The sequence below is a fragment of the Dendronephthya gigantea genome, unplaced genomic scaffold, assembly GCF_004324835.1.
Source record: "Dendronephthya gigantea isolate DGI-Jeju-01 unplaced genomic scaffold, DenGig_1.0 000061F, whole genome shotgun sequence".
In the NCBI taxonomy this organism is placed as follows: domain Eukaryota; kingdom Metazoa; phylum Cnidaria; class Anthozoa; order Malacalcyonacea; family Nephtheidae; genus Dendronephthya; species Dendronephthya gigantea.
In genome coordinates, this window is record NW_021163071.1 from 1,261,798 (window position 1) to 1,286,328 (window position 24,531).

A 24,531-nucleotide genomic window follows, 5' to 3' on the forward strand; every position below is an offset into this window, starting at 1 on the left:
TCGGGATTGTTGGGAAACAGACGGTTTTCACCAGGAATGAACTAGTACAGTGCGGTTGGTCGTCAGGTTCTACGGTCACGGCGAGCCACGTTAGCCTTAGAATAAAACAACTTCTCGCCATTGGCTGTTATGACAATATGAGCTGATGGATTCTTTGTAATTGCCGATAGATTTTTACTTTTATATTATAGTGTATTTAATTAAACTCGTATTTATTTATTTAAAATTACAAAGTTTATGTCTATTCGGTGTGAAATAGCTTTATTCCTATACATTAACAATAAAATCTTAGTTGGCGACTTGGTGTAGACGTGTTTACTTTTAGTTTCAATATTCGAAGAGTTAATATTGATAGTTTGCCTGATTTGGCAGAAATTTGTAAACGCAGAAATTTTGGACACTAAAAACCCAGCAATGTACATTAAAGCAGCTATTAGCAACTTGGCCCAGGATTTGCTCTTCGTGCGGAATCTGCTTTTAATTTTATTTCATTCCCTTTTCCTTGTAACCTTGTTCTAACGTTTTTAAACTACTATATGGATTAATCTTGCATGCATGGTGTTTAAGACATTTCAACCCGAAAATCTACTGATAATCGCTGGTTCACAATTGTGCATTTCTGTACCGCTATCAAAGAGAAACCTTTTAAAAAAGTTCAATTTTTCTTCTGAATACGCATTCTGCAATCTTTTGACAGCTCATCATACACATCTGACAGCTGTGAAATGACCATTTTAAGGCTTAAAGTATACACAAGGTTATTAATTCAGACGATTCGTTTTTACCGTGTGCAAGCTTCAAATCTTTTGTGCAAGACATATTTTCTTGAATATAAATATATCTTTTTTCTCACCAAGTTGGAAGTCTAAGTATTGAGAATTTCGGCTAAGTCTATACCAATTTCCGCGGTGTCCATTGAATCAGTCTGAAGCCGCCACCGCGGAGCTGAACGAACTTAAAACCCTCGAAATTCCGCAAAAAAAAACACTCGAAAAAAGGCCAAAATCTTAACCTATTCGGTGACAACAGGCGAAAATGGACGCATTTCAGCCGGTCCCAAATTCGTTCGGCCCCGCGTAAACCGGTAGTCCGTAGTCGTATGTTAGTAACTTACATATTGTTGGCCTTTCTATTTGACACTTGGAAGAAACAAACTTCACTAGTATAGCACTATATAAAGCCTACGTTTACGAAATTCCAGGCAGCCCCACGTTGGAGATGTTACCACCAGGTATAGTATAGCCAGACAACATTTCGATTTTAAATGCGCATTTGACCTAATCTGGATTTAAAAATTGACCCCATGCAGAGTAGCTATATTCTATAATATTATGGACAATATTGCGCGCCAGCCATACATACATACTCTTTAGTTATATAAGCCTATATACCACATTCCTGATGCATTCCGTGACGTTTTTAGTTTGCAGAAGCAATTTGCACGAAATGTTTGCCATGGTGTTTTATATACATATATAATAATGTTGAAAAATAATTGCGAAATCTACAAAAATATATATAAACTTATAGTGTTTCTTTGCGCTGAGAAAGAACCGCGATTTATACAAACGCAATTTTGCGATTAGGTTTCTGTGTTTCAGACTTTAACCTGCATACTCTGCGCAATGTCACATACATTTATTGTCCATAATTTGACTTGTTTGGGCCTGAACGTGTGTTGAAAAGTGCATGTAATATGATACCAGTTTAGGTCGTCATCATATTAAAAGCGTCATAGGCTCATCATAGCTCGCTACCACAAGACTGCAATATACCAATGCCATATTCGTCATGTAAAACAAAATATTGATCAAAATTCTGCGCTTGAAGAAGATTTGGGGAATGTGTGAGTCAGAAACTATTATTATGTTTTGATGAGAGACAAATTGGCTGTGTATAAGAGGTTTGTACGAATACATTGATTTGAAATATGTTAATAAATGATGCGTTGTTGTCAAGGGTGGCTTATAGCCATTTATTTCAGCGCCGAAATGTGAAATATCTTGACGTTGCCTGTCTGTAAGCATGGAACAGCGAGATCGTATGTATATGCTTTAAGGGTTAGGGAGTTGGGATTTTATAAAGTGAAGACTGTATCACGTCGATTACGAGGTCACGGCATTAAGTTTGTGTAGACATGAAGGTTGTTTCTCCCCACTTTAGTCTTCGGAAAAATCAAAGACGGTTCCGTGGTGATTAGCATTATTGTACAGTATAGCATGCCGTCTGATGCGCTAATACTGGGTACAATTTAAATTTCGAAGATACGTGTGGTTATACCCTCAGCAACTCCGGCTGTAAAATATAAATGTGTGTTATATAGTTATCAAAATGATACCAGAGGCCGAGGCGATAAACACAACAATGACTCTGCATGCATGGTCATTCATGAATTTAGAATTTCTCACGACACGGCGCACAAGTTTGAGATTGAGGGTCCACAAGTACTTTTGAGTAGCATGCAACTCCTGATTTTTATCGATAATGAAGTGTTGTGTGTGTACTTAAGCTGGTTTATCAGAATGCGAACATTTCACAAGCGTATCAAAATTCAATCGCGTAGTGTTACGAAATATGTGTATTATCGCATTTACAGCTGTGACGCGGATAAACTATGTTTATAAGGCTCTTAAATGACCACGCAAGTTTGACCTATGTCAGCTATCGCGATATCGAAAAACCCTCGAAACACATGCGCGGGATTGCGCGATCATCAAACATCAGTGGAGAAACATCACATCATCATCAGTGCATCACCAGAAACATCAGTGCAGGAGGCAACACAGTCTACACAGACATGCAGATAAACTTGCCCCTGTGATATTGAACATTCGTACTTTGGCTCTTTGCACAGTAACTTCTGCTTTATATCCAAACAGATTGAGAATTTTTTTTGCTGAACATATACCTAAAAATGTATAGTCCCGCAGAAACGATTTTGCCGTTTTAAGGTTGAAGGGTTATCCGAATTTTAGTGGGATACATGCAGTCATGTACATGAAGGAAATCGTCATACTACTCCTCCCTGGTTCCACAACTGAGCCCACGTCTGTCGCCGTTTTCGTGTCGTGTCCATAACAACTGATCAAAAAAGAGCGCGAGAAAGTTCTTTGCGGCATAAAATTCGTGTGACTACTCACGTTTTCGCTGTATGCACACATGTTCCGCCTACGAGCGGTCTAAGCAAGAGTAAACAAACGTTAAAAGTGCATGATATATTTATGTTGTCATCATACGGTTTCACACGAGTGCTTCACATGTTTCCTTAAGTGCAGTTTACTACTCGTTATCAAGATCATCATCTTAGCCCCACAGTCTGTTGGTCAACCTTACGAATTTTAATTCAGTACACACTCGGTGTGCAGACATGATAAACTAGCCACGAATCTTTTTGTAACGGTACATAGTTTTCTGTGATGACTATGGCATCCTAGAACTTATAACTCAGTACATGTTTAAAAGAATATACGAGCACATCACTATCGCATACTCTTATCAAAGAATTTTCGAGTCTTCGACGTATCGACGTGGAGGACATCAGTCACATCACAACTTGCATCACGACACGAAGTCAAAACTACAAATTATTCAAAGAGTTTTTATGTAGTTTCTCTTCTTTCTATTTACATTTGTTTATTGATGATATATACCCACAGTCCTGATAAACAATTCTAGACAGATAAAACTAAAATTTCAGGTATGTTTTTGCCTATTTTGGTGCTTATCCATACTATCTAAACTGAAGTATAGTAAGTTACCTCCGGGGACGTTTTTGAGTTTCGAACGAGGCCGTGACGTGATATGCCTAAAAAACGTCGACATTTTGATAAATAATGCTTTCTGCATGTATATCTATTCCCATTCCACTCATCCAGGATTCACGCCAGAGCTGTGATGGGGTTTATCGACACGCTCGAACCGACTGCTATAAAAGCATTATGCGATTATACACCATTTAGCAGTTTATTCGCGACCATTGTCTCTGCTGATCAAGCATATTGATGAAATTTACGTCACACTACAATGAATGGTGGTTTCCATGGAGAAATCAATAACCGAAATCATGTACACCCTCAAAAATGTAATGAATACTGGCGATACGCAACTACGATTTATTTAATTGAGAGAGGTGAGAAATTTTGTCATGATGCCAAACTGTGTGCTCTTCCTTCAGCACTTCCGGAATACGCGGGATAGTTTGTGCCGAGGTTTGAGCGCGCTTTTCCATGAGCCGGAATTCCTCCATTCGATGATTTTTTGCGCTTGTTTTTTCTTTTCAAATGCGGTCAAGTTGACCCACTTTGCTTTCGATTAACTCCACACAAGCGAAGGTCGGTTTGAGAGGAGCGGAGGAGGAATGGTTAGGAGGGAACTAAAATTAATCTCCCAGGAAGTGTTTCGCTTCAAACTCCAATCTCGTAACAAGAGCTTGCGATCCCTCAAACTCCAACCTCTCACAACTGCTTACAGGATGTCTCTTATTCGTTTAAGAGACCTCATCGTAGTCAATTATCGAGTAATGCATAAGAGTCATCTCACATATTTTTTCTTTCCATTTTACACATATGCATGATATAAGGAAGAGTGTAGTTTCGCCAATAATCGTTTAATGTGTCAATAATAAAATGTCACGTTACTTAGTCTTAAAAGAGCTATAGTTCAACGGTGCTTGTAGCGCGTATATACCCTGGCACGTGTGACTTTTAAACTTCCTGGTTGGGGAACGCGGAAATTATTGAACATTTCTAGTTTCATAATTTACCTTCTTCAGTTGTTTTGGTTTGACCTGCTGATTTGCATCTCGAGTACCTGTTTCAATAGTATGACTGGAATATGGCACAACACTGTCTGTCGATATAACGGGTGTCTGCATGGGATTAATGCTACGGGATTATATGCATGAGACATGAATGTATTATGTAACACATGAATCAAGAAACGACGTTGCTCCAACTATTTGCATTTCACATGAAATTTATAAAGCACTGCCACTGGTTTTTCTGAGCGAACAGTTTATACACTGAAACAAGGGATATACATGATGAACTGTGTGTAACCAACAGAGTGAACGGAGGTTAAGAGATATAAGCTAAAATTTGTACTTTTGGAAGAAATTGAAGGACATCTTACAATGATTTATTATTTTCTGTAAGATTCATCACGTACGCTTCTTTCGGTTCATTATAAAACTAATCAAGGTGGCACAATTCGTGTAAGAGACAGCGTCAGAGTATATAAATATTTTGAAGGGAAAATATTGAACATATTGAAAAAAAATTTTATTATATTTATCGACGGCAGTTTCGTACACGATGTTATTTTGTTAATGTAAGGCTCGTACAAATATATAAAAAATATTTTCCCCCAAAACTTTTTGATTCGATTTGTTCCCAGTTTTTCATCAGTTGCTTGGTATACTAGGGATCCAACCTGCGACGCGGACGTTATTTTGGTGAAGATGCTAGTCGGTCGAGAATTCGATGAACTTTACATTGAGATTGTTTCAGATAGCCTAGCCCTAAGACAAGGCTCGAACTTTTGTTAACAACTACGGACGTCAGTATAGATTTCATGAATTTTAAGCTCGCTACTAGCGTGTCAAACTAACTAGAGAGGAGCCCTTAAAGTATAAAAGAATCTTTGGAGTAACCCAACCCGCAGTCTGACCACTCCAAAGCGTTTACCCGGAAATATTATATTCGTCTCTTGAATAAATATTCAATTTCATCCTTTTGGCTTTGGCAATACTCGTATATGATAATGCCTTCGTGTTTTTTCTGATGACCTACGAACCAATTTTGGATAACCCGTTTTTGTGTAACTTTAGTGTGATGCTTTAGCCTTCTCATTATCTCGCTATTATTATTTAATTTTATACTGAGAATGGGATTTTTTCTGCTAATGCATATCATTAATGATGCAAAACGGATATCCCTCACATTTCTCTCTGTGTTTCAATTTTGGTTTTCTTCGTAATATCATGTTCATGCCGGTAAGGTTTACATAGCCATATTTCAAAAGCACTTCTAATTGTTTTATGGTATTAAGACGTCAAACTATAATAGGTTTTCGGTATTTTGCTAAGTATTTTAATCGGTACGTCACTTATATCTATGACTATGTCATTTGTTGATCTCGTATGCATATGGCTAAAAGTTCCGGAAGATATATTGGTCTAATCTAATGGCACATCTGAAGAGTATCGTGCGACTATGTGCCTTATATTTTCGCTATTGAAATAAAAGTTTAACATTTGTTACTTGGGTTATCGTTGACATTCACAAACGCGAAGAATTTGATGTTATATTGGTTTTGCGCTTACTATAGAATTCCTGGTCGACAATATAAACCCTTGTCAAACTCGATGAAAGAATTATGGCCGTGTTAGACGCCGAAGAGATACAAGAATGAAAATGCCGTTTAACCGTTTCATCGGTAATCGCCATTCACTGAATTTGGAACAGTTGCGACGACAACAATGGCAAGAAAGTACCGAAAATATCACGGTAATTGAATTTGAATCCATAATATTTACTTCTATAAACACTTGTTACCCATACCAACCCTTCATTATCAACCATAATATGCACAATGGTATATTCTTGGGCAATAATTTATAAAATTATACAAGCCAAGGTTATGTTTAAAAGGTATGAGTTATTTGTATGGGAAAACCAAAATGCGGTTGGTCAAGGCAAATTACCTAAACCAGTGGCAGTGTTTGAATTTTGCTACTAGATAAATTGATTTTTGTAGGCACCTCTATATGGATGTTGTAGCCAAAACAGTCTCAATTTTGATCTACGGTCTACAGCTCTATTTTGAATGCTTGCTTTACTGAAATGAATAAGATATAAAAAATTCTCCCTACTTGCGATATAAATTTTAACTCCTATGCTATGGCTATGTCACAAACGGTCGTAGGTTTCACTGTTATATCGGGATCAATCATTTTTAGAAATTATTCATGATCGTATTTACGATGATTTTATACGGTTTATTTTAACTTATTACCCTTATGTAATCACTAGTGAAGAAAAAAGTTCAGGAAACACGTAAAAATTTTACTATCGCAGTTCCCTATAAATAAAATATACGTGACAAAATGACTAGATGTTGCATTGGAATATTAACATTCCGTAACATCGCGAAGTCATCACGAGCCGAGTTATCGACAGACATGCAAAAGAATACCCTGGGTTAAGCATTGTGGTTACTGTGATCGAGGGTATTATAGCCTTAGAACCCTGTCGTTTTTGCATCATTGTAAAACTCGAAAACAAGATAAGAACAACAACACATGTAGCGTTCGTTTAACGCTACGATATTTGATGTAATTTGGTAAAAATCAGACGTGATATTCTTATCTCTAGTTGAGTCAAATTGCACGGCCCTTGATCAATGGGGAAGCAGCCATGCTGACCACTCCAAGTCCAGAACAACAGGTAAATATTCTTAATGGATAATTATTGTGACAGATCTCCACGATTTCTCGTACATTTTGAAAGCGAAATCTTGTCAACGGTGTTAGGCCATAACATATTGGTTGCGAAATGCGAAGCATTGTTAGGTCTTGACTGATTTCACTAATTATGTCTAGCAGCACTGATTTAATTCTAGAAAAGTATTTGAGAATTTTTTTAGGCAAGCCGTTTGTTAAGGATTTGGGTATTAATAATACTATATCTTCGAAGTATTGCGAAAATCGCTTCCTCAGAAGGGGAAGGAAATTCGATGCCATTATATTTGATCCCACATTGTTTATGCAACGAAATTCTATAAGCATATATATTGAAGTGTTGTATTCCATGTGTTTACCATGTGTTCTGTACAAAAATGAAATCAAAGTTGATGTGAATTGAACTACATTTTGCAAAAAATCATGCCAAATTGCCTTCTCTCAAAATTCCAGCCAAATCTTTCAAGCGGAAAGTAGAGGATATAAATTTAGAATTTAGAGAATAATTGAACAGAAATTTGTATAACCTATTCCAGAGCAGTTGCATTTTATATAACAATAACATACTTGGCCACATTGCTCTCTTAAAAACTAAGCTGAAGATAAATATAACAGATGTACTATATGGACAAGATGACACCATTATACATTGCAAATAATCTATTTTCTCAATCTCTTTTTCACCTGTCTAACCCAAAACACAGAGATGCTGAGAGGAAAGTGTCTAGGCAAACATGGGTTAGCTTTCTAGAAATTACCACTGGTAAAGTCTCAATGCATGTTTGGGTATTTATATAACAATCTCTCATCATGTTCTTTTGAACAAGATGTGATGTGATGATGAGAAATAAAATATTAAGACAGGGGCTGATGGTTTCACACACATTGCAGGTTCTTAGTTTTAATTCATCATAATTTAGGATCTGTTCGACTGTAGCAATTCTCCCACAATTAGAATAACCTAGGAAAACATTATCCATTTGAAACAATATTAGTGTTGCCATCAATTTCTAGTTATCAGTACAAGTTTTGTGATAAGCACAAGAGGTTTGACCTGAAGGTCAAACACCTGGGAATTCTTTTGCCTGAAACATTTCAACCCCCCAGAAGTGTAGAAAGTAAAAAAGATGGTGAAAATACTATTATACTAATCTAGAGTAATGGCCAAAGTTTTTTTTTCCAAAGTTGTTAGAGCCAGCTGTTTTTCTACTATGCCAAAATCTAAGTTGAAGTAATCATGTGAGAACCTGATATACTTACTAATATCAAGTTTGCTAATCATGCACGATCTAAGCAGACACATCCTCGAAATTTTATATTCTTCTCATAAATGTGAATTGGGACTTGAACCCAATGACACCAAATGTCCCTCTCCAAAGGTCACATGAAAAATAGTGGCCTAAAACCTCGAAAGGTCCTCCTCAGGCCTGTTTGGTCGAAACAACCTAAATACTTTTTGCCAAAGACAGGAATTTTGCTCAAAATCTTGACAATTTGGTGTAGACTAGTCAAGCCTAGTCTGAGTCAGCCAATTCTGAAATGGATATCTGGTGTATATAAAGTGCTCATATAGTTGAACAAACTTCTCCTGGTTTACTATATTTTACAAATTGCCTAAATTGGTATAAAAGATTGTCCATCTTCGAGTAATTTACGCTTATATTACACTTATTTTCCTTGTGAGGGAACACAGTTCACTAGTTATTACAAGTATGAATTACTATATATACTGACAAAATTCAATCCACACCGAAATTCAAACCACACTGACGGGAAAAATACATAAGACATAGCTGTGAGCCTTTGCAATCGTAAAGCCGGATAAACAAAGTCTTCAGAGGTTTTTTTATCCCTGTCACTGATACCAATTTCAAAGCAAAGTTGGCCTCAACAGTTTTTTTCCGGGCGCGAATCGTCGTATTTCGGATCGAAATTGGAGTGTTAGACTTTCAAACTATCCCAGTGCTTTTTCGTTGTAGCTACTGACACAAACGACAGGAAAAACAAATTCCGAAATATCAAAATATATCATTTCACGATCAATTTCACTGTGAATATATCTCTTCCTTAGTGACTGCAATGCCTACAATAACCTAGAAGGTTTAGGTTTACTGTTTAGGTTTAATTTCAAGTTTAAGTTTAAGATTTATCGCTGATCCTAACCTGTTTTTTGCGCATCTTAAGTTGAACGTTTATACTGCAAACATTTCAGCCAAACAGGACGAAATTCACAGTGAAGATCAATGACCGAAAATATACCGTTATCATGCTTTTTTTCAAGTCACACAAACCTTTGGTTTAGGTATGGTGGACTTCTGCTTGGCGTTGAGCACTGGGATTGTTACGAGTCTTACACAAAAGCACAATTCATCAATTGTGAAATATAGAAGGCTGTGAATTATATATACTTTTCACAGTAACATGCATGTAGCTTGTTCATCATCAATTGCCGCGAAACGGGAGTAAACAAATGTCTATATATTTTACCGTCAGTTAGGTTCACCGTTATAGTCCAAAACCTCGAGAGTTCTTTCGTCATGTTAGAATGGAAATACATTCCGTAAAAACCACGATTCGCACAGCACGAGAAGTCTTCGAGGAACCGCCGTTTACAAACAACACGCTCACACATTCTGCATCGGAAGAAATTCGCCATATTGATACTATAAAAGAAATGAATATTTATACTACAACACATCACTACTGCTTCATATAGTGCAAAGTTCATAAAACCGCAAGGGGGCCCCAGTGAGACAAAAATACGTAGATTCAACTATATATTTACCGTTTGATAATGTGTTTTAAACGGCTTTCCAATGAAGACTTCACATCAGCTTCTTGAATAACGGAATACGTATCCAATGCGAATAGGTCATTCTTTCTCAACCATCTCTTCACGACAATCTCTTTCCTCAGGTCTAGACTAGGCTTTTATCTGCTGAAAGATTCTTCTGCTCCGAGTCTTGCTGTAGCTCTTATTTGCATCGCAGACGTCAATCTGAAAAAGATGTTAGTAACCTTACCTTGAGGCTAATCATCACCCCTGAAACGAGACAATAGTAATATGACATAGGGAGTTAGTAACCTAAAATAGAACGGTTAGTAAGACTATTAATTACTCTAGAAAAGAGACAAAAATAATATGAAATATGTTAGTACCCTAAATAAGAGAACGGGGCTGTTAGTATTCGCCTAAAAAATGGTGTTAGTATTCTAAAGAAGAAAATGGTGTTATTATTCTAAAGAAGAAAATGGTGTTAGTATTCTAAAAAAGAGAAAATGTTGTTAGTATTCTAAATAAGAGGAAATGGTGTTATTATTCTAAAAAAGGAAAGTTTGGTTAGTATTCTAAAAGTTTCAAGTCAACTATATATTTACCGTTTGATAATGTGTTTCAAACGCCTTTCCAATGAAGACTTCACATCAGCTTCTTGAATAATGGAATACGAATCCAATACGAATAGGTCATTCTTTCCCAACCATCTCTTCACGACAATCTCTTTCCTCAGGTCTAGACTAGGCTTTTATCTGTTGAAAGATTCTTCTGCTCCGAATCTTGCCGTGGCTCTTATTTGCATCACAGACGTCAATCTGAAAAAGATGTTAGTAACCTTACCTTGAGGCTAATCATCACCCCTGAAACGAGACAATAGTAATATGACATAGGGAGTTAGTAACCTAAAATAGAATGGTGGTTAGTAAGACTATTAATTACTCTAGAAAAGAGACAAAAATAGTATGAAATATGTTAGTACCCTAAATAAGAGAACGGGGCTGTTAGTATTCGCCTAAAAAATGGTGTTAGTGATTTCTAAAAAAGAGAAAATGGAGTTAGTATTCTAAATAAGAGGAAATGGTGTTAGTATTCTAAAAAAGGAAAATTTGGTTAGTATTCTAAAAGAGAAAATGGTGTTAGTATTCTAGAAAAGAGAAAATGTTGTTAGTATTCTAAAAAAAAATAGGGGTTAGTGTTCTAAAAAAAAATAGGGGTTAGTGTTCTAAAAAAGAAAATTGTGTTAGTGTTCTGAAAAGCGAGTGTTAGTTGAAGTTAGCCACGATCGACGTTTGTGCCATCCATCTTCATAGCTTCAGCATCCTTAAACTACGCTTGTTTTACTTTATATTGACAAGGTTTATGCATATGTCCAGTTGTCTGGATCGTTTGTCTAAATTTTGACTACCCTGAAAAAAAGGTGCATAACTAACCACCCTAAAATGGAAAGTCCTAGTTATTTCTAATTACATTTTTGTTTTAAGAAGCCATATTCTATAAAATTATAGATTATGCTTTCTTTTGTAACTACAGTATTTCTATTAACAGCAATTGTTCATTTACAAAGAGCTTTATCACTTACTTGCAACAAGTTCATTTAAGAACTCTGCTTTACTTACCATATAGCGTATTTTGCTATATTCATAAAAAAAATTTGGATTTTTTTTTGTTTTTAACATTTTTTTACTTTTTTTTCCTCCTTTGTCATAAAAGCTTTTGTATCCATCCTTTTCTCTTTTAAAAACGACGATCCCGTTACAAAAAAGCTAAATCAAGCTTGTATAGTTACTTTATATTTACAAGGTTCATGCAGCTTGCAATATTTTATAATTGTGCTTGTATTTACTTTATATTTACAAGATTCATGAAGCTAGCAATATTTTATAATTGTGCTTGTATTTACTTTATATTTACAAGGTTGATGAAGCTAGCAATATTATATAATTGTGCTTGTATTTACTTTATATTTACAATGCCCTTTATGCCTATATCATATAACCGCTTGTTGTACGTTTTGACCGAACTAATTCCGCGCGTTATGAAAATGCTCGCCAACACAGCAATACTGCAAGTTATATAGTAGGTATAAACAGTCCGGATAGTGCAAAGTATGTTAAAAACTCCTAAGGGGCCCCCAAATACAAATAAAACACAAACTTTGAAAGCCAGGTCATCTACTTCGTAGTCGCACTGTAATCGTCGGTTCTTTGCATCACGTCGTCGTGCGGTCGTTGTTCGGTAACCCTTTTTCGTCGGCAATATTTTAATCCTCATTCTTTGCATGGCGTAGCTGTTGGTCGTCGTCCTGCGGTCGTCGTTCGGTTATCGTTTTTCGTGGGTAAATATATTTAATCCGCATTCTTGGCATGACGTTGCTGTTGGTCGTCGTCATTCGGTGATCGTTTTTCATAGGAAAGTATTTAATCGTCATTCTTTGCATGGCGTTGCTGTTCGGTCGTCGTTTTGATATAGGATCCATCGTTACTTTGAATTGGACGTCGTCTCTTTTGCTCAGACGACGCTCTCAGTATACGAGTCGCTTCGGATCTCGTGTTTTAAAACTGTTCGCTTATCAAGTCAGTTCAATATCCTGCATCAAATTCGATTGTTACCCCAATTATTCTGAAGACAAATCGGTATCTTCTGTGCGTAATTGCATCCATATTGTTGAAATTGGTCTGGTTTAGCTAAGATGAATTCACTTCTAGAAGTTCACGTTTGTTGTGCAAACCTGCGAAAGAATAGTACATATATTTAGTACTCAATTTTAATTTTTCTTTCTAAATGATATACGACGTAAAAAGTCTCCACAGGCTAATCATTCTATTCCGTAGTATTCGCCTCAGACACTTGGTCTGCAAAGTCCCCCTAAAACTAACCATGCATTTTTAATCCTATTTTATTTCGGTACATTTTACAATCCATTTCAATCCGGTCTAAATTTTAAAGGTCTTCTAGTCCTTTCTTGTATATCGTATTTAGGTATTGCGAGTCTATGCTTTTAACGTTTTACGTCCTTATGCATGGCCTTATAGACGTGTAAAAACGCAACTACTTTAGGGAGTCAATTTCACAAGTAAGGGTCTTGCCGGCAAAATTGCCATACGTAGTCCTATTTCATGTTCCAATGGGTTTTGACTCGTGCTTGTTTCATTAATGCCTGAAAAAACTGACCTGAATCAGGTTCAAAGGGGAACATTAGGGAACGACATGTCTCAATTACACAGGCTCCTCAAGTTCGATAAAAATCATGCAACAACTTAAAGCATATACTTACTTTATTAAAATAGCGGAGAAGTCCTTTGTTGAGATTCCTGAAGGCGATCTCGAATCGGTGTTCAATTTTGAAGTACATCCTTATATATTCTGAAAGTTATCTTGACAAGCAGCTTAACTCTCTGATTTGAAACGAGCAATTGTCTGTTAAAAAAAGAAACGTAAATTGATATTAGGAGCAAATTCAATCGAAAAATAGGGTTGAATCAGGATCTAACTGCTATTCCTTAAGAGAACTAACGATGATAAAAATACTCACCAGTTTATTTGAAAAGGTTTTCCTGCATGGAGAAGATGAGATAGCTTTTCTCGAACGCTTCACAGCTCACACATCTTGTTCTTGCAACGTACTCTTTTCAAGTGGTTGACTTTGGGAATAAGATTTCAGAGTTTGCATGGGTCTGTAAATGCGTGCAATTCATTGGCTAAGCAGTATCGTCGGGTCAAATGAACGCAGGTGATTGGTTGGATATTTTAAATTGACCAATCGACGGAGTAAAGTCAACTCGAGGCTATCAATATTAGATATTCTTAAAATGAGTAAACAACAACTAAGAGATGCGCATATAAAACAATAGGTAATGAGAGATCTAAAATGATTATTTATTGTTCTTAATGCATTCGTCTCATAATTGAAGCACAACGCTAAAGAAGCCTTACTCATGCCAATTGCATACAATTTAAATAGTTCTTGAATATAATAACCATTGTAATATACAATTCCCAAATTACCAGCTGCCATTATTATGAGCTTGTTATCTTTCGTTAAACTTTAACACAACAGACAGCTTGTTGGTGCAGTACCATTATACAATGCGCCGTTTAGTTCATGAGAATATTTGCTGTGTATTTGTCAAAAGGCTGTATCTGTAAGCATTTAATTATGGGTTATCGTGCTAAGAAGTAAGGTGTAAAAGTTTGAAAATATTGGTTGTTTATTTAGCGTTATATATACTTCATGAAACGTGTGAAAGGAATTTTACAAGCTAGGAAGCAAGAGTAGGCTATGCGGGGCGAGGTTCTTGAACTAATTTTAATATGTATACTGAACTATCTTTTCAGCGAACGTTCGGCTTACTTTATAACGTTAGTAAAATCCGACAACACAGTCTAGTCTGCACTTATGCCAAACATTTGATGTATTTTCTATGCAACTATTTTCACAGTAAGCACTTTGCTATATCTTGATTTTATTTCAATTTACAAGACCAGAGATTGGGGTGATGAAAGAGAGGACGGCGCAATATATCGTGTCGTTTTAAAGAAAGTTCGTTACCACACAACAAACAAACTACCATTTAATGACGAGTTTGTCTCGCACTTGGAATGGGAGACGCAGAAGCGACGAACAATTAAAGCTGGGACTCTCGTGAAGTTGATTGAACATTTAGCTCCAGCCAATGATCATATTGATGATATTGATACCGGTTTCTTGACCGTTTTTCTTACTATGCATCCAACGTTTTCAACATCCGAGGAAGTTGTTGCACTCTTAATCGAAAGGTAATCAATAATTGTGTCAATAGAAGAATCATTTCGATAAAAAAATTCCCGATATTTCCGCTCACAATAATTCAACCACTTTACCAATATTGATTATAAATTTATTTAGATTCAAAAAAGTGAAGAAGAAAAATTTATCGCGTGATTTTGAGAACTTTATAAGGTACGGCCCAAAGTCAAAGGATATAGCTCAAAAAGAACTTTTATGAGTTTTATCTAAATCAGCCATTACCTGCTTGTTGTTTAGGGTAACCGTTAATGTTCTGTTGGTCTGGTTGGAGAACTTCCCTGGAGATTTCACAAAAGATTCGAACTGTAAATTACTGAAACAACTCCAGATGTTCGCGAAAAATGAACTGAAGGAAAAACGCAGTCAGGAAGTCTTACGGAAGACACAACAATTGCTGGAAAATACTTCACCTTCTCTTAAACATGGTATGATTGCATATTCAAGTTCAAATACATATATGTTATTTACCGACTGCGAGGTCCGGATAGAAAGATATTTCCCCAGGTATCAAAAACGACTGTCACACTTTATATATACAGTCATGTCTGCTCCTCTTGGGGACTTTTTAGTGCCGACTTTGAGCTTTGGAAAAGCTATACAAGAATGTGAGTATATAGCACCATATAGGAAAGGTTTGTTGGCGTGTATATGTAACAGTAAATCAAAGGCTAGTGGCTAAAATATTTTTTTTCCTTTCAGAAGTATCACGATGTTCACCAAATGTCGACAAAAGTGACGGTGGTGAAAGTGCGGAGAGTGTCTCTTTTTCGGAAAACAGGGAATTGGTGGAATTCGCCCCCACTGAAGTTGCTGAACAATTGACATTGATAGACGCTGTATGTGTTTCATATTTTTACAGACACTCTTTTATCAGATTTTTAGCCAAATAGAAAATAGTGAAATTCCAAAATGTAAGTTATGTCCGAAAAATATGGGCGTAGAAAACGAAATAGATCAATCTCTGCTTGAAATAGAACTTGCTTCACAAATTAAAAAAAATACCTCAGGAAATATTTTCCATTCCACTTCAGTCGGCGACTTGTGAGTTCATTTTTTGATTACCTTTAGGAACTCTTCAAAGCTGTGATACCAAGGGAATGCGTGGGATGTGTGTGGTCAGGACGGGATAAAAAAGAAAACAAACAAAAGGCGTTAAGTGTTAAAGCTACGGTTAATCAATTCAACGCCGTCTCTAGACGAGTCACGACAACTATTCTTTTCGGAGACTTACGGGGAAGCCCGAGTATAGCACGAAGATCAAAACGACTTGAAGCCTGGATTGAAATAGCACAGGTAGCATTTTAAGATACTTTAAGTGTGAATTCACCGATTCACGTCATCCCGAGATGTTAGCGATTCAGTGGTTACTGCATGCCTGCACCCCTTTATGTGAGGTGCGTACCCTATGTGTGTCACTACCAGAAACCGAAGTTTCTTCTGAAAATTTCTGTTTTCATCGGTGCAAACACTGGTCAACTAGTCGGGAAAACAGTTCACTAAGACACTGGACAATAAGAGAATTAATGTCGAGGAACTCTTTATGTAAAAATTCTAACTTATAGACACATCAAGTATATACTATATAGACGATTCATTCACTTTGCATTTAGGGATGCCGAGATCTTAAGAACTTCTCGTCGTTAAAAGCGATCATGTCAGCGTTACAATCAGCTCCTATACATCGTCTTAAGAAAACCTGGTGCGCTATATCAAGGTAACTTAGGGTATTTATCATTTGACTGATTAAATCGACATATGAATTTTCGTTATCATAGTTATAATATGATTTTATTTAAACTTGATAGGAATCATCATTCGTCATTCGAGGAGCTGTCAGCACTTGTGTCCGAGGAGAGCAACCAAAACGTTGTGAGAGAATTGTTGAAGAAGGTTTGTGACATTTCTTAAAAGAGGATAGCAAAATTAACATTCAACATTGACTTATAGAAATAATCTTTGTCCTTGCAGGAAGGTACGGCTAAAACTGTTGAATTGAAGAAGAAGTCCTCACTAACGAGAAAAGGAACTCATCACCAGCGAACACCAAATACTAATGTATGTAGTTATTTCGTTAAACGAGGCTACGAGGATGCATGGAGGATTGATATTTGATAAGAAATTTCAATGGACGATTTTTATGGCAGTTTGCCTTGGTCAAATCATACGTCATATTATTGATATTGTGAATTCTTTTAAGTTTGATTCAAGTTTTTACAGCGCAAGTTTGATTTAACAGTTTCAACTCTCTACTTCTCGTTCACCAAGTTGAGACTTTGTTAAGCTCGGTTGGTAATTTTTATTTAATCTGTATGATATATGTTCTTTATAGGGTAATATTAGTGGAACAGTTCCGTACCTAGGAACGTTTCTTACTGATTTGATGATGTTGGATACAGCTTACCCCGACATGATTGACGTAAGTTTATAACAGTGAACTGGTTTATCTCTAGGGCCATTGCATTTCCTATTTTTTAAATTATGTGCAGATTACGATTAGGACTGCCTGTTAAGGCTTAGTATACAGGATTATTAGGATTGCTAGAGGTATTGGGATTAAGTTCCTTTAAACATCCATTGGCCGGTTGTATAAACTTTTGTGAGTAATAATCTGTAGAGTATTAATCTGTGGTAACTCTGTTTGATTGGTTGATATTCATATTGAACTATGGTGTTAACAACCCTATTGAAGATTTTGTGTTGGTGATTTATTCTAATCGGAATACATTTTCAGAACATTTTTGTATTTATACTTGCAGGGAAATCTAATCAATTATGAGAAGAGGCAAAAGGTTAGTTTTCTCTTTTCACTGGCTGTATTTTTCGTTTCTATTTGTTTCAAATTTTTTCATCATGTCTCTAATAGGAATTCGAAGTCATTGCCCAAATCAGATTATTCCAAGAAGCAGCGAAGAACTATTACATTTTACCCAATAATGAGTTTCGAAATTGGTTCGATTCACTAGAAACGCTGACAGAAAACGAATAGTGAGTATATTTAATATAAATTAAAATCTTTACCAGCAGACAATTTGTTGAAATACGAGAAAAAACGCTAAGCTCAAATACCAGGACTTGATTGTCATAATTTTTTTTTCAGCTTCACTCTGTCATGTAGCTTGGAATCTGGTTCTTTACCAAAGAGACAAGCCTCACTTTTCAGATCCAGGCAAGTTTTAGATAGATTTTGTTATCGGTACTTTTTCTGTAACCATGTAATCAATTATGTTTTCATTATGTATACATAATCCTGCATCCGACATTGCTTAAACAACTGCATTTACGAGAATTTTGCTAACTGTTACTCAGTTTAGTTGGGTAGAACGCTGCAAGAACATTTAGACCCGCACTATCGAGTCCTGTTTTCAGGGGCTGGTTGTATAAAATTCTGAACTACAAGTCGTAGTTAACTTTAAGAAAACGATTCTGAGTTTTGTCGATTAATTGTAGTGAAAAGTTAACGTAACTATACCCCAATCGGCATGGGTACGAAAAAATGGTAAAAGTACTATTCATACACCCGGCACCAGAAGGTCATTTTTCGCAAGTCTTTCTGCTAATTATAGCATCCATAGATTTGACTTCCCATGCTTGCCACTGTGCATGATTCCCAGGCTATAACTCGATGTACCAGAAATTGTTTTTAACAGTTCTCAACCAGGGCATTCTTTTTTTCCCGCTCACTGAGACATGGTTGCGCTGGATTGGTTACAATTCAGTTATAGAACTAACATTAATGTATCTCTGCAGGAAATTAAAAAGTGAAAACGATCTGGTCAAAGCAAGTTCATTCAGAGAAGACCTGACGGATGGCTGTGGTTCAATTAATCACAAACGACAAAACTCCGGATCGTCAATACGCTCTGAGGGATGCCCAATGATGTTTGGCAGTGATGGACACATTATTCGTGTCTCGCTACAGAGCGATGATAGTTGTAATCTGTACAAGAGTATACGGGTATGTTTTACAATAACGTGATTGTATGCAAACTATTTGACTGGTATGCTTTACCTATTGGCTGGAAAACACTACTTCAGCATTATCTTCACTTGCAGGAACTGAATGACCTCAAGTGACCTTCTAAAATTTCTAATTAACTTTGTCTTGTATGTAATGTTTACCACTCATAGGTCAACGAAGGTGATCGAACACCAGCGGTAATAAAAAAGTCTCTAACGAAGCATCATATTGACGGGGAACAGCCAAATAATTGGACATTAGTACAAATACTACCGAATGGAAGTAAGTAAATAAATATAAACCACTAAATTTAGTGCATCGCCAAAACTCTATGATAATAGCCTTCCAATGGATCCTGCCAAATAGGAGTCGAAAACGCCTGGGGCCGGTTGTTCGAAAGGCGTTTAGCTTAAACGGTGGATAAGTTCAAAATGGAAAACAAAATTATCGATTTATTGAACAACCGAGCTGAAATATTTTGATGTAAGAAGTTTAATTTTCAATGGAAGTACAAATTAAACGCATAAGATGCAAGTTCAGTCATTCACAAGATCCATGAGAGTATTTTTAAACTTTGGCTTATCCACCGTTTAAGCTAAACGCCATTCGAACAACCAGCCACTGGAAAAAAAGCCAAGTTCTAACGATGGGGAATATCATCCACTTAAAAAGGATTAAATTCTCACGTATTTTTTTTCAGATGAAGTTGTCATTCCTAAAAATGCGAATGTCTACTATGCGATGGCCACAAATAACAAAGAAAAGGGTTTATACTTTCTTCTACGGGAAAATCCAGCATAAACTATTTCACACAGGTAAATACAGCCTTCAATACCGCGAATGTCAAATATGAACAGATAACGTCAGTGTCTTGTTTTAGTATTTTCTACAGCGTACTGCATTATTGACTAGTTTCTTTTGATTGGTTCTAGATAGATTTTACAACCGTACAAGCTAAATTCACCTGGTTCTTTTCACCCCGAACAGCTCCGGAAAAGTCGTATCTTAAAATATTAAGAAAGCTAATGTAGTACATTTATCCTGGCTCAATTCACGTGATCTGCGAAATCATGTTGCCTATACTTTAATCTGACGTTGATTTTATTTTGATCCTACAATTAATCATTGTAAATACCGTTCTTTGACAACGCACCTATATGCGAGTATTTTATACAGATTGTGTTTTCTTATGTATATATTACATGTACAGATATGGGTTTAATTTAACCAAACATATATGGGTGGGCATGCTTTAACGAGACCAACGAGGGAACTATTGAAATATTGGACACCTTATTGAAGGTGTATATTATTTTAAAGCTGCTGGTGAACTTCTTACTTCTCAACTATGGTGGTGTTTGGTTTGTGGGGGTAATCATGGGGAAACATACAAAGGTTTATCTACCTTTAAGAACTTTACTTCCTCCTTTACATCTCCTTGCACCACCTGTGTTTGTGATTTTGTCAGATGATGTTGTGTTGATTAAAAAGTATTCTTTTATCAACATTTCGCTGTTTTTTTGTGTGCTGGTTATTATTACTATCCACTTATTATTAATCTGCCAAAAGTTTTGGGGGGGGACTAACTTTCAAATGAATGTTATATTAGCTAGATTAATACCATATGCATTATATTCAGCCATAAGAAAGCAAATGTAAATACCTTTGTGCCCAATGATCATAATATTTTACTATTAAACATGTAAATATGGCCACTAATTGATAAATTATATATAGCATTATCAGAGTAGAATAAGGAGAAATTTGGGCTGTTTCTAGCTTATTTTACCAAAACATCCTCAGCATAAACTGTAGAAACTTGTCAAATTGCTATGCAGCTACCTAAAGACTAAGAACTGTTATGTAAATGAATGAACCAAAAACTAAACATAGCAGAAACTGTGCAGAAGGTGTACAACACAAATACCAATTATGATTATTATTTATAACCCTGGATCATTACATGTACAACACAAATTAGACAAAGTGTACTAGGACTATGATACTAAATTATGCATCACATTGTTAGTGTTTTATATTTTAAGTAATGCATTTTATCTATTTGGTTATTTGTTCCCATCTTAATTCAGCTTATTTTGGATGTTCAGTCATCCTGATATAGCCTTTCCCAGAAGGTACTTTGACTTCTTCTACACGTGCTTTAAACAGCACGCTTAAATCTTCATTTTTAACTGAAGGAACAACCATTACTTTTTCACCATCCTAAAAAATGTAAATGTAAACATATTGACATATATTCTTGCCAATAGGAGATTAAACTTCCACACAGCTAACAAACCTTCCAGTCTGCAGGTGTGGCAACCTTGAACTTTGCTGTCAGTTGGAGTGAATCAATGACACGTAGTATCTCGCTAAAATGTTTCGGAAAAGGGGAGAGCATGTACCTCTAAGGAAGATCTGATACATTCTGTAAACATTCAATTCTTTATTTCACAGCTCATAACTTACTCAAAATTTCGCCCAGTTGTGGCAGGATAAAGAAGAGACAACTTCAATTTCTTGTCTGGTCCAATAATAAATACCTTTGTAAAAATGCAAACAAGCCATGTTTAAGAGAAGAGAAGCCAGTAATAGAAACTTCCCAAATTGCTTGAGTGCACACAAAACAATAGCTTGGAAACGAGGCAGGCAATGTAATCTATTGTTAGTGGGGTGGTTTTTATAACCCGAGAACAAATTCGGGAAGTGTCTATATAAACAAAAAATGCAATTTATGCGGAAGATTATATAGGCTGCAAATATAGTGATAAATAACAATATATTCCATTTCTTATTATAAAACATATGTACTCACAGCTCTGCAGGTTAAAACCAATCCTTGTGCATTGACCTCATCAGGATCCAACATGCCAAATTTCACAGCAAGTTCCCGTTTATCATCAGCAATGATTGGGAATGGGAAATTTTCACCAAGAGAACAATAACTCTGGATATCTTTGATCCAACCATTGTGAGATTCAGGGGAATCAATAGACAGTGCAATCAATTTAACATTTCGTTTTGCAAACTCTGGTGCAAGCTGTGCCACACGACCCAGCTCAGTGGTACATACAGGTGTGTAATCTGCAGGATGGGAGAATAAAATTCCCCAGCTAGAATGGTGAAAGTTCAATGTGTTTTGAACAACATATAAAAACGTGATTTTTTGAACTAATGAGTAGTCTATCTGGGAGTGCCTCTGAATTTCCATTTTAGAAAATTGCCACGTGGCACAATCGAGACGCCCTCGCAGTATGTATCTGCACAAATTTGAGACATTTGCAAACAAACTTAACCCTAACGGCTAACCCTAACCCTAATCATACTCTGTCATGTCCTACATAGTGATATAAAGGCCTTGTTTTGTGATAAAATGGTTCGGTTTAGGTTACATATTATATTTCACAGAAGCGTTTACTTTAAATATTTGAACTCTTTGTACAAACCTGTCCCCCAAGAAGTCGTGAAATTCGATAGGTCCACAGTTAGTTTGAGCTTGGAAATCAGGAAATACGTCTCCTAAGTTGACCATGGTGCGAAAAAGACTTTTTCTGGACTGTATATACAACAAAAAAAGATTGCAGCTTCGCTAAGTCAGAAATGGTACAGACGTACAGTGCTGAAACGAACGGTGTATTAGCAGAGGTGTATTATATCATAGATGATTATATCCTTCTGATGATTACGTCACAAATACGTATTCAAGAGTTTCCAATTTCAATGGTAGCACTCAGTCAGTAGCACTTGAGCTTTGACCTCCTATTTGAAGTTCGATTTGTTTTGCTTTCTTTTACGACGCATTTGGAGTCTAAATTTAAACTTTGTAACAAAGTGAAATTACCATCCATTTTGTGAATGTTTTCAGGCAAATGACTGGAATCCGACTTCTCCACTAGCGATATTTTTCGCGCGAAGCGACTTTATTCCTTTGTATTTGAGCAATTTGTTCCAGATGGTTGCAGTTGAGAGCTCTGGACCAAAAGTAGAATGTCGATTCGCACGAGAAATATCGCTAGTGGAAAACCGGCTTTAGGTTGGGGTGATTTATGGCTACCAATCATCTATGCCAAGCTTACTTGAAATAAATTTAAAAAATAAAGAAGAATTTTCATAAACAACCTGTAACGCAAGGCTCTGTTAGACAACTTAGACTGTGTAGTTATTGGGATCAGATGGACTTTGGTCTCTTATTTCAATGGATCACATTGTTCTGGGGCTGCCTTATTTGTGAGGTGTTGTTCCGCACAAACCGGACGCAATTTGGCAACGCGTCTAAACGCGGCGCGATTTCTCAAAGTTTTCGATTTCCCAAAAGCAAATAAGTTTTAAACTATCATAATATTCTTGTAGTTTACTTAACGATAATACGTTTTAACTGCTCTGGCGCCCATAGATTCGATCCGACCTTAAAGGTGGACGCCAGAGCAGTCAAAATGCATTACCAATAAGCAATCCACAAGAATATTTCTATGATAGGATAAAATTTATTTACTTTTGGAAAATAAAAAACGTTGAAAAATCGCGCCGCGTTGCCAAATCGCGTCCTGAGCGAGAGTTTGCACGAGAGTTTTCGTCAGTTGAGAAGCGAGAGTTGACCAGATGTTACAGCGCGCGTAGCAGGGACTATATTTTATACTATTTTGTATTAATGTTGTATTTTTTTGCTAAGCCTGCTACTACAAAATGCAAAAACCGCTAGCTGTTTTGCAACTCTCATCACTCTCATGACCGATCAAACGCGCCCAAACTCTCATCAACTCTCATCAAAATTTGAACCAGTTCAAAGTCGATGAGAGTTTATGAGAGTGCATGAGAGTTCGCGGTCAAACACGTTGGCGAGAGTTGCAACTCTCATAAACTCTCAAACTCTTATTCTAGTTTGACCAGGGCTTTACTCCCCTTTTTGGTGTATTGCGCATGGCATTATCATGATAGCGCGCAGAGCCCCATCGCGTTGAAGTGATAAAAACTTTCCAGCAGTGCACCATACGTAATTTCACAGCAGGACTTCACCTGGCATCTGCCACTCGTGACTTCGTGTGGGAAATAGCACAGTTCCAGAAGTATTAATATTAATGAAAACTCCACGAATGTTTAGCGGCGAAATCTTCGAATATTTCGCCAAAAAAATGTGCAAAAGTATGTCTGTGGGAGTGTGGGTCCGGTCACTGAGCCTTATATTATGTTGCATGTTAAAATAATTTATTATCTAGGCCAAAAACGGAACCACAGCAAAAACGATCATACTTGAATTGCATTACGTAAATTTGCATTAAGGGCAAAATATTGTAAAATACGCAAAATATGGCCTGCAAATTTCGCATAATAATGTACATACTTTTTAGTACGTACGGAAATTGTTATCATTTTCGGTCCAAAAGTGGTGTAACAAGTTCCGGCTGTCCGAATTTCAAAAAGTACGTAAAATTGGCAAGGTAATATTTTCCATTTTTTTCCCCATTTTACAATATTTCGCCATTTCCGCATTTTTTCAACTTGTCACAATTTCAAAATATACGTATTCTTTTCATCTCCCATGATCGCCCGGCAAA

General features: G+C 36.4%; 2 protein-coding genes across 4 annotated transcripts; one reads left to right on the plus strand and one right to left on the minus strand.

Annotated features, from left to right (window-relative positions):
- Window positions 1–1,752: 1,752 nt before the first annotated feature.
- On the plus strand, window positions 1,753–20,484 carry LOC114530244 (ral guanine nucleotide dissociation stimulator-like). 3 transcript variants are annotated; one of them, XM_028551835.1, is made up of 19 exons: window positions 1,753–1,903; window positions 6,328–6,506; window positions 7,374–7,445; window positions 14,716–15,011; window positions 15,121–15,174; window positions 15,259–15,446; window positions 15,721–15,857; window positions 16,090–16,314; window positions 16,632–16,735; window positions 16,827–16,911; window positions 16,990–17,076; window positions 17,351–17,437; window positions 17,778–17,810; window positions 17,885–18,006; window positions 18,119–18,187; window positions 18,769–18,976; window positions 19,150–19,261; window positions 19,680–19,794; window positions 19,912–20,484. In XM_028551835.1, the coding sequence occupies exons 2-18, from the start codon at window positions 6,408–6,410 to the stop codon at window positions 19,778–19,780; spliced, it is 2,079 nt and encodes a 692-aa protein (XP_028407636.1). In that variant the 5' UTR covers window positions 1,753–1,903; window positions 6,328–6,407; the 3' UTR covers window positions 19,781–19,794; window positions 19,912–20,484. The 3 variants fall into 3 exon arrangements, with proteins under 3 accessions (XP_028407636.1, XP_028407635.1, XP_028407637.1); XM_028551834.1 differs by lacking the exon at window positions 1,753–1,903 and adding an exon at window positions 5,922–5,992; XM_028551836.1 differs by lacking the exon at window positions 1,753–1,903 and adding an exon at window positions 5,922–5,992 and having other exon boundaries at window positions 19,916–20,484.
- Window positions 20,485–20,690: 206 nt separating this feature from the next.
- Window positions 20,691–22,775, minus strand: LOC114530246 (peroxiredoxin-6-like). The gene is made up of 5 exons (XM_028551837.1): window positions 22,426–22,775; window positions 21,795–22,092; window positions 21,449–21,522; window positions 21,279–21,351; window positions 20,691–21,202 (listed from the first exon to the last, which is right to left on the minus strand). Exons 1-5 carry the CDS (start codon window positions 22,509–22,511, stop codon window positions 21,071–21,073), a joined length of 663 nt encoding a protein of 220 aa, XP_028407638.1. The 5' UTR covers window positions 22,512–22,775; the 3' UTR covers window positions 20,691–21,070.
- Window positions 22,776–24,531: the final 1,756 nt, after the last annotated feature.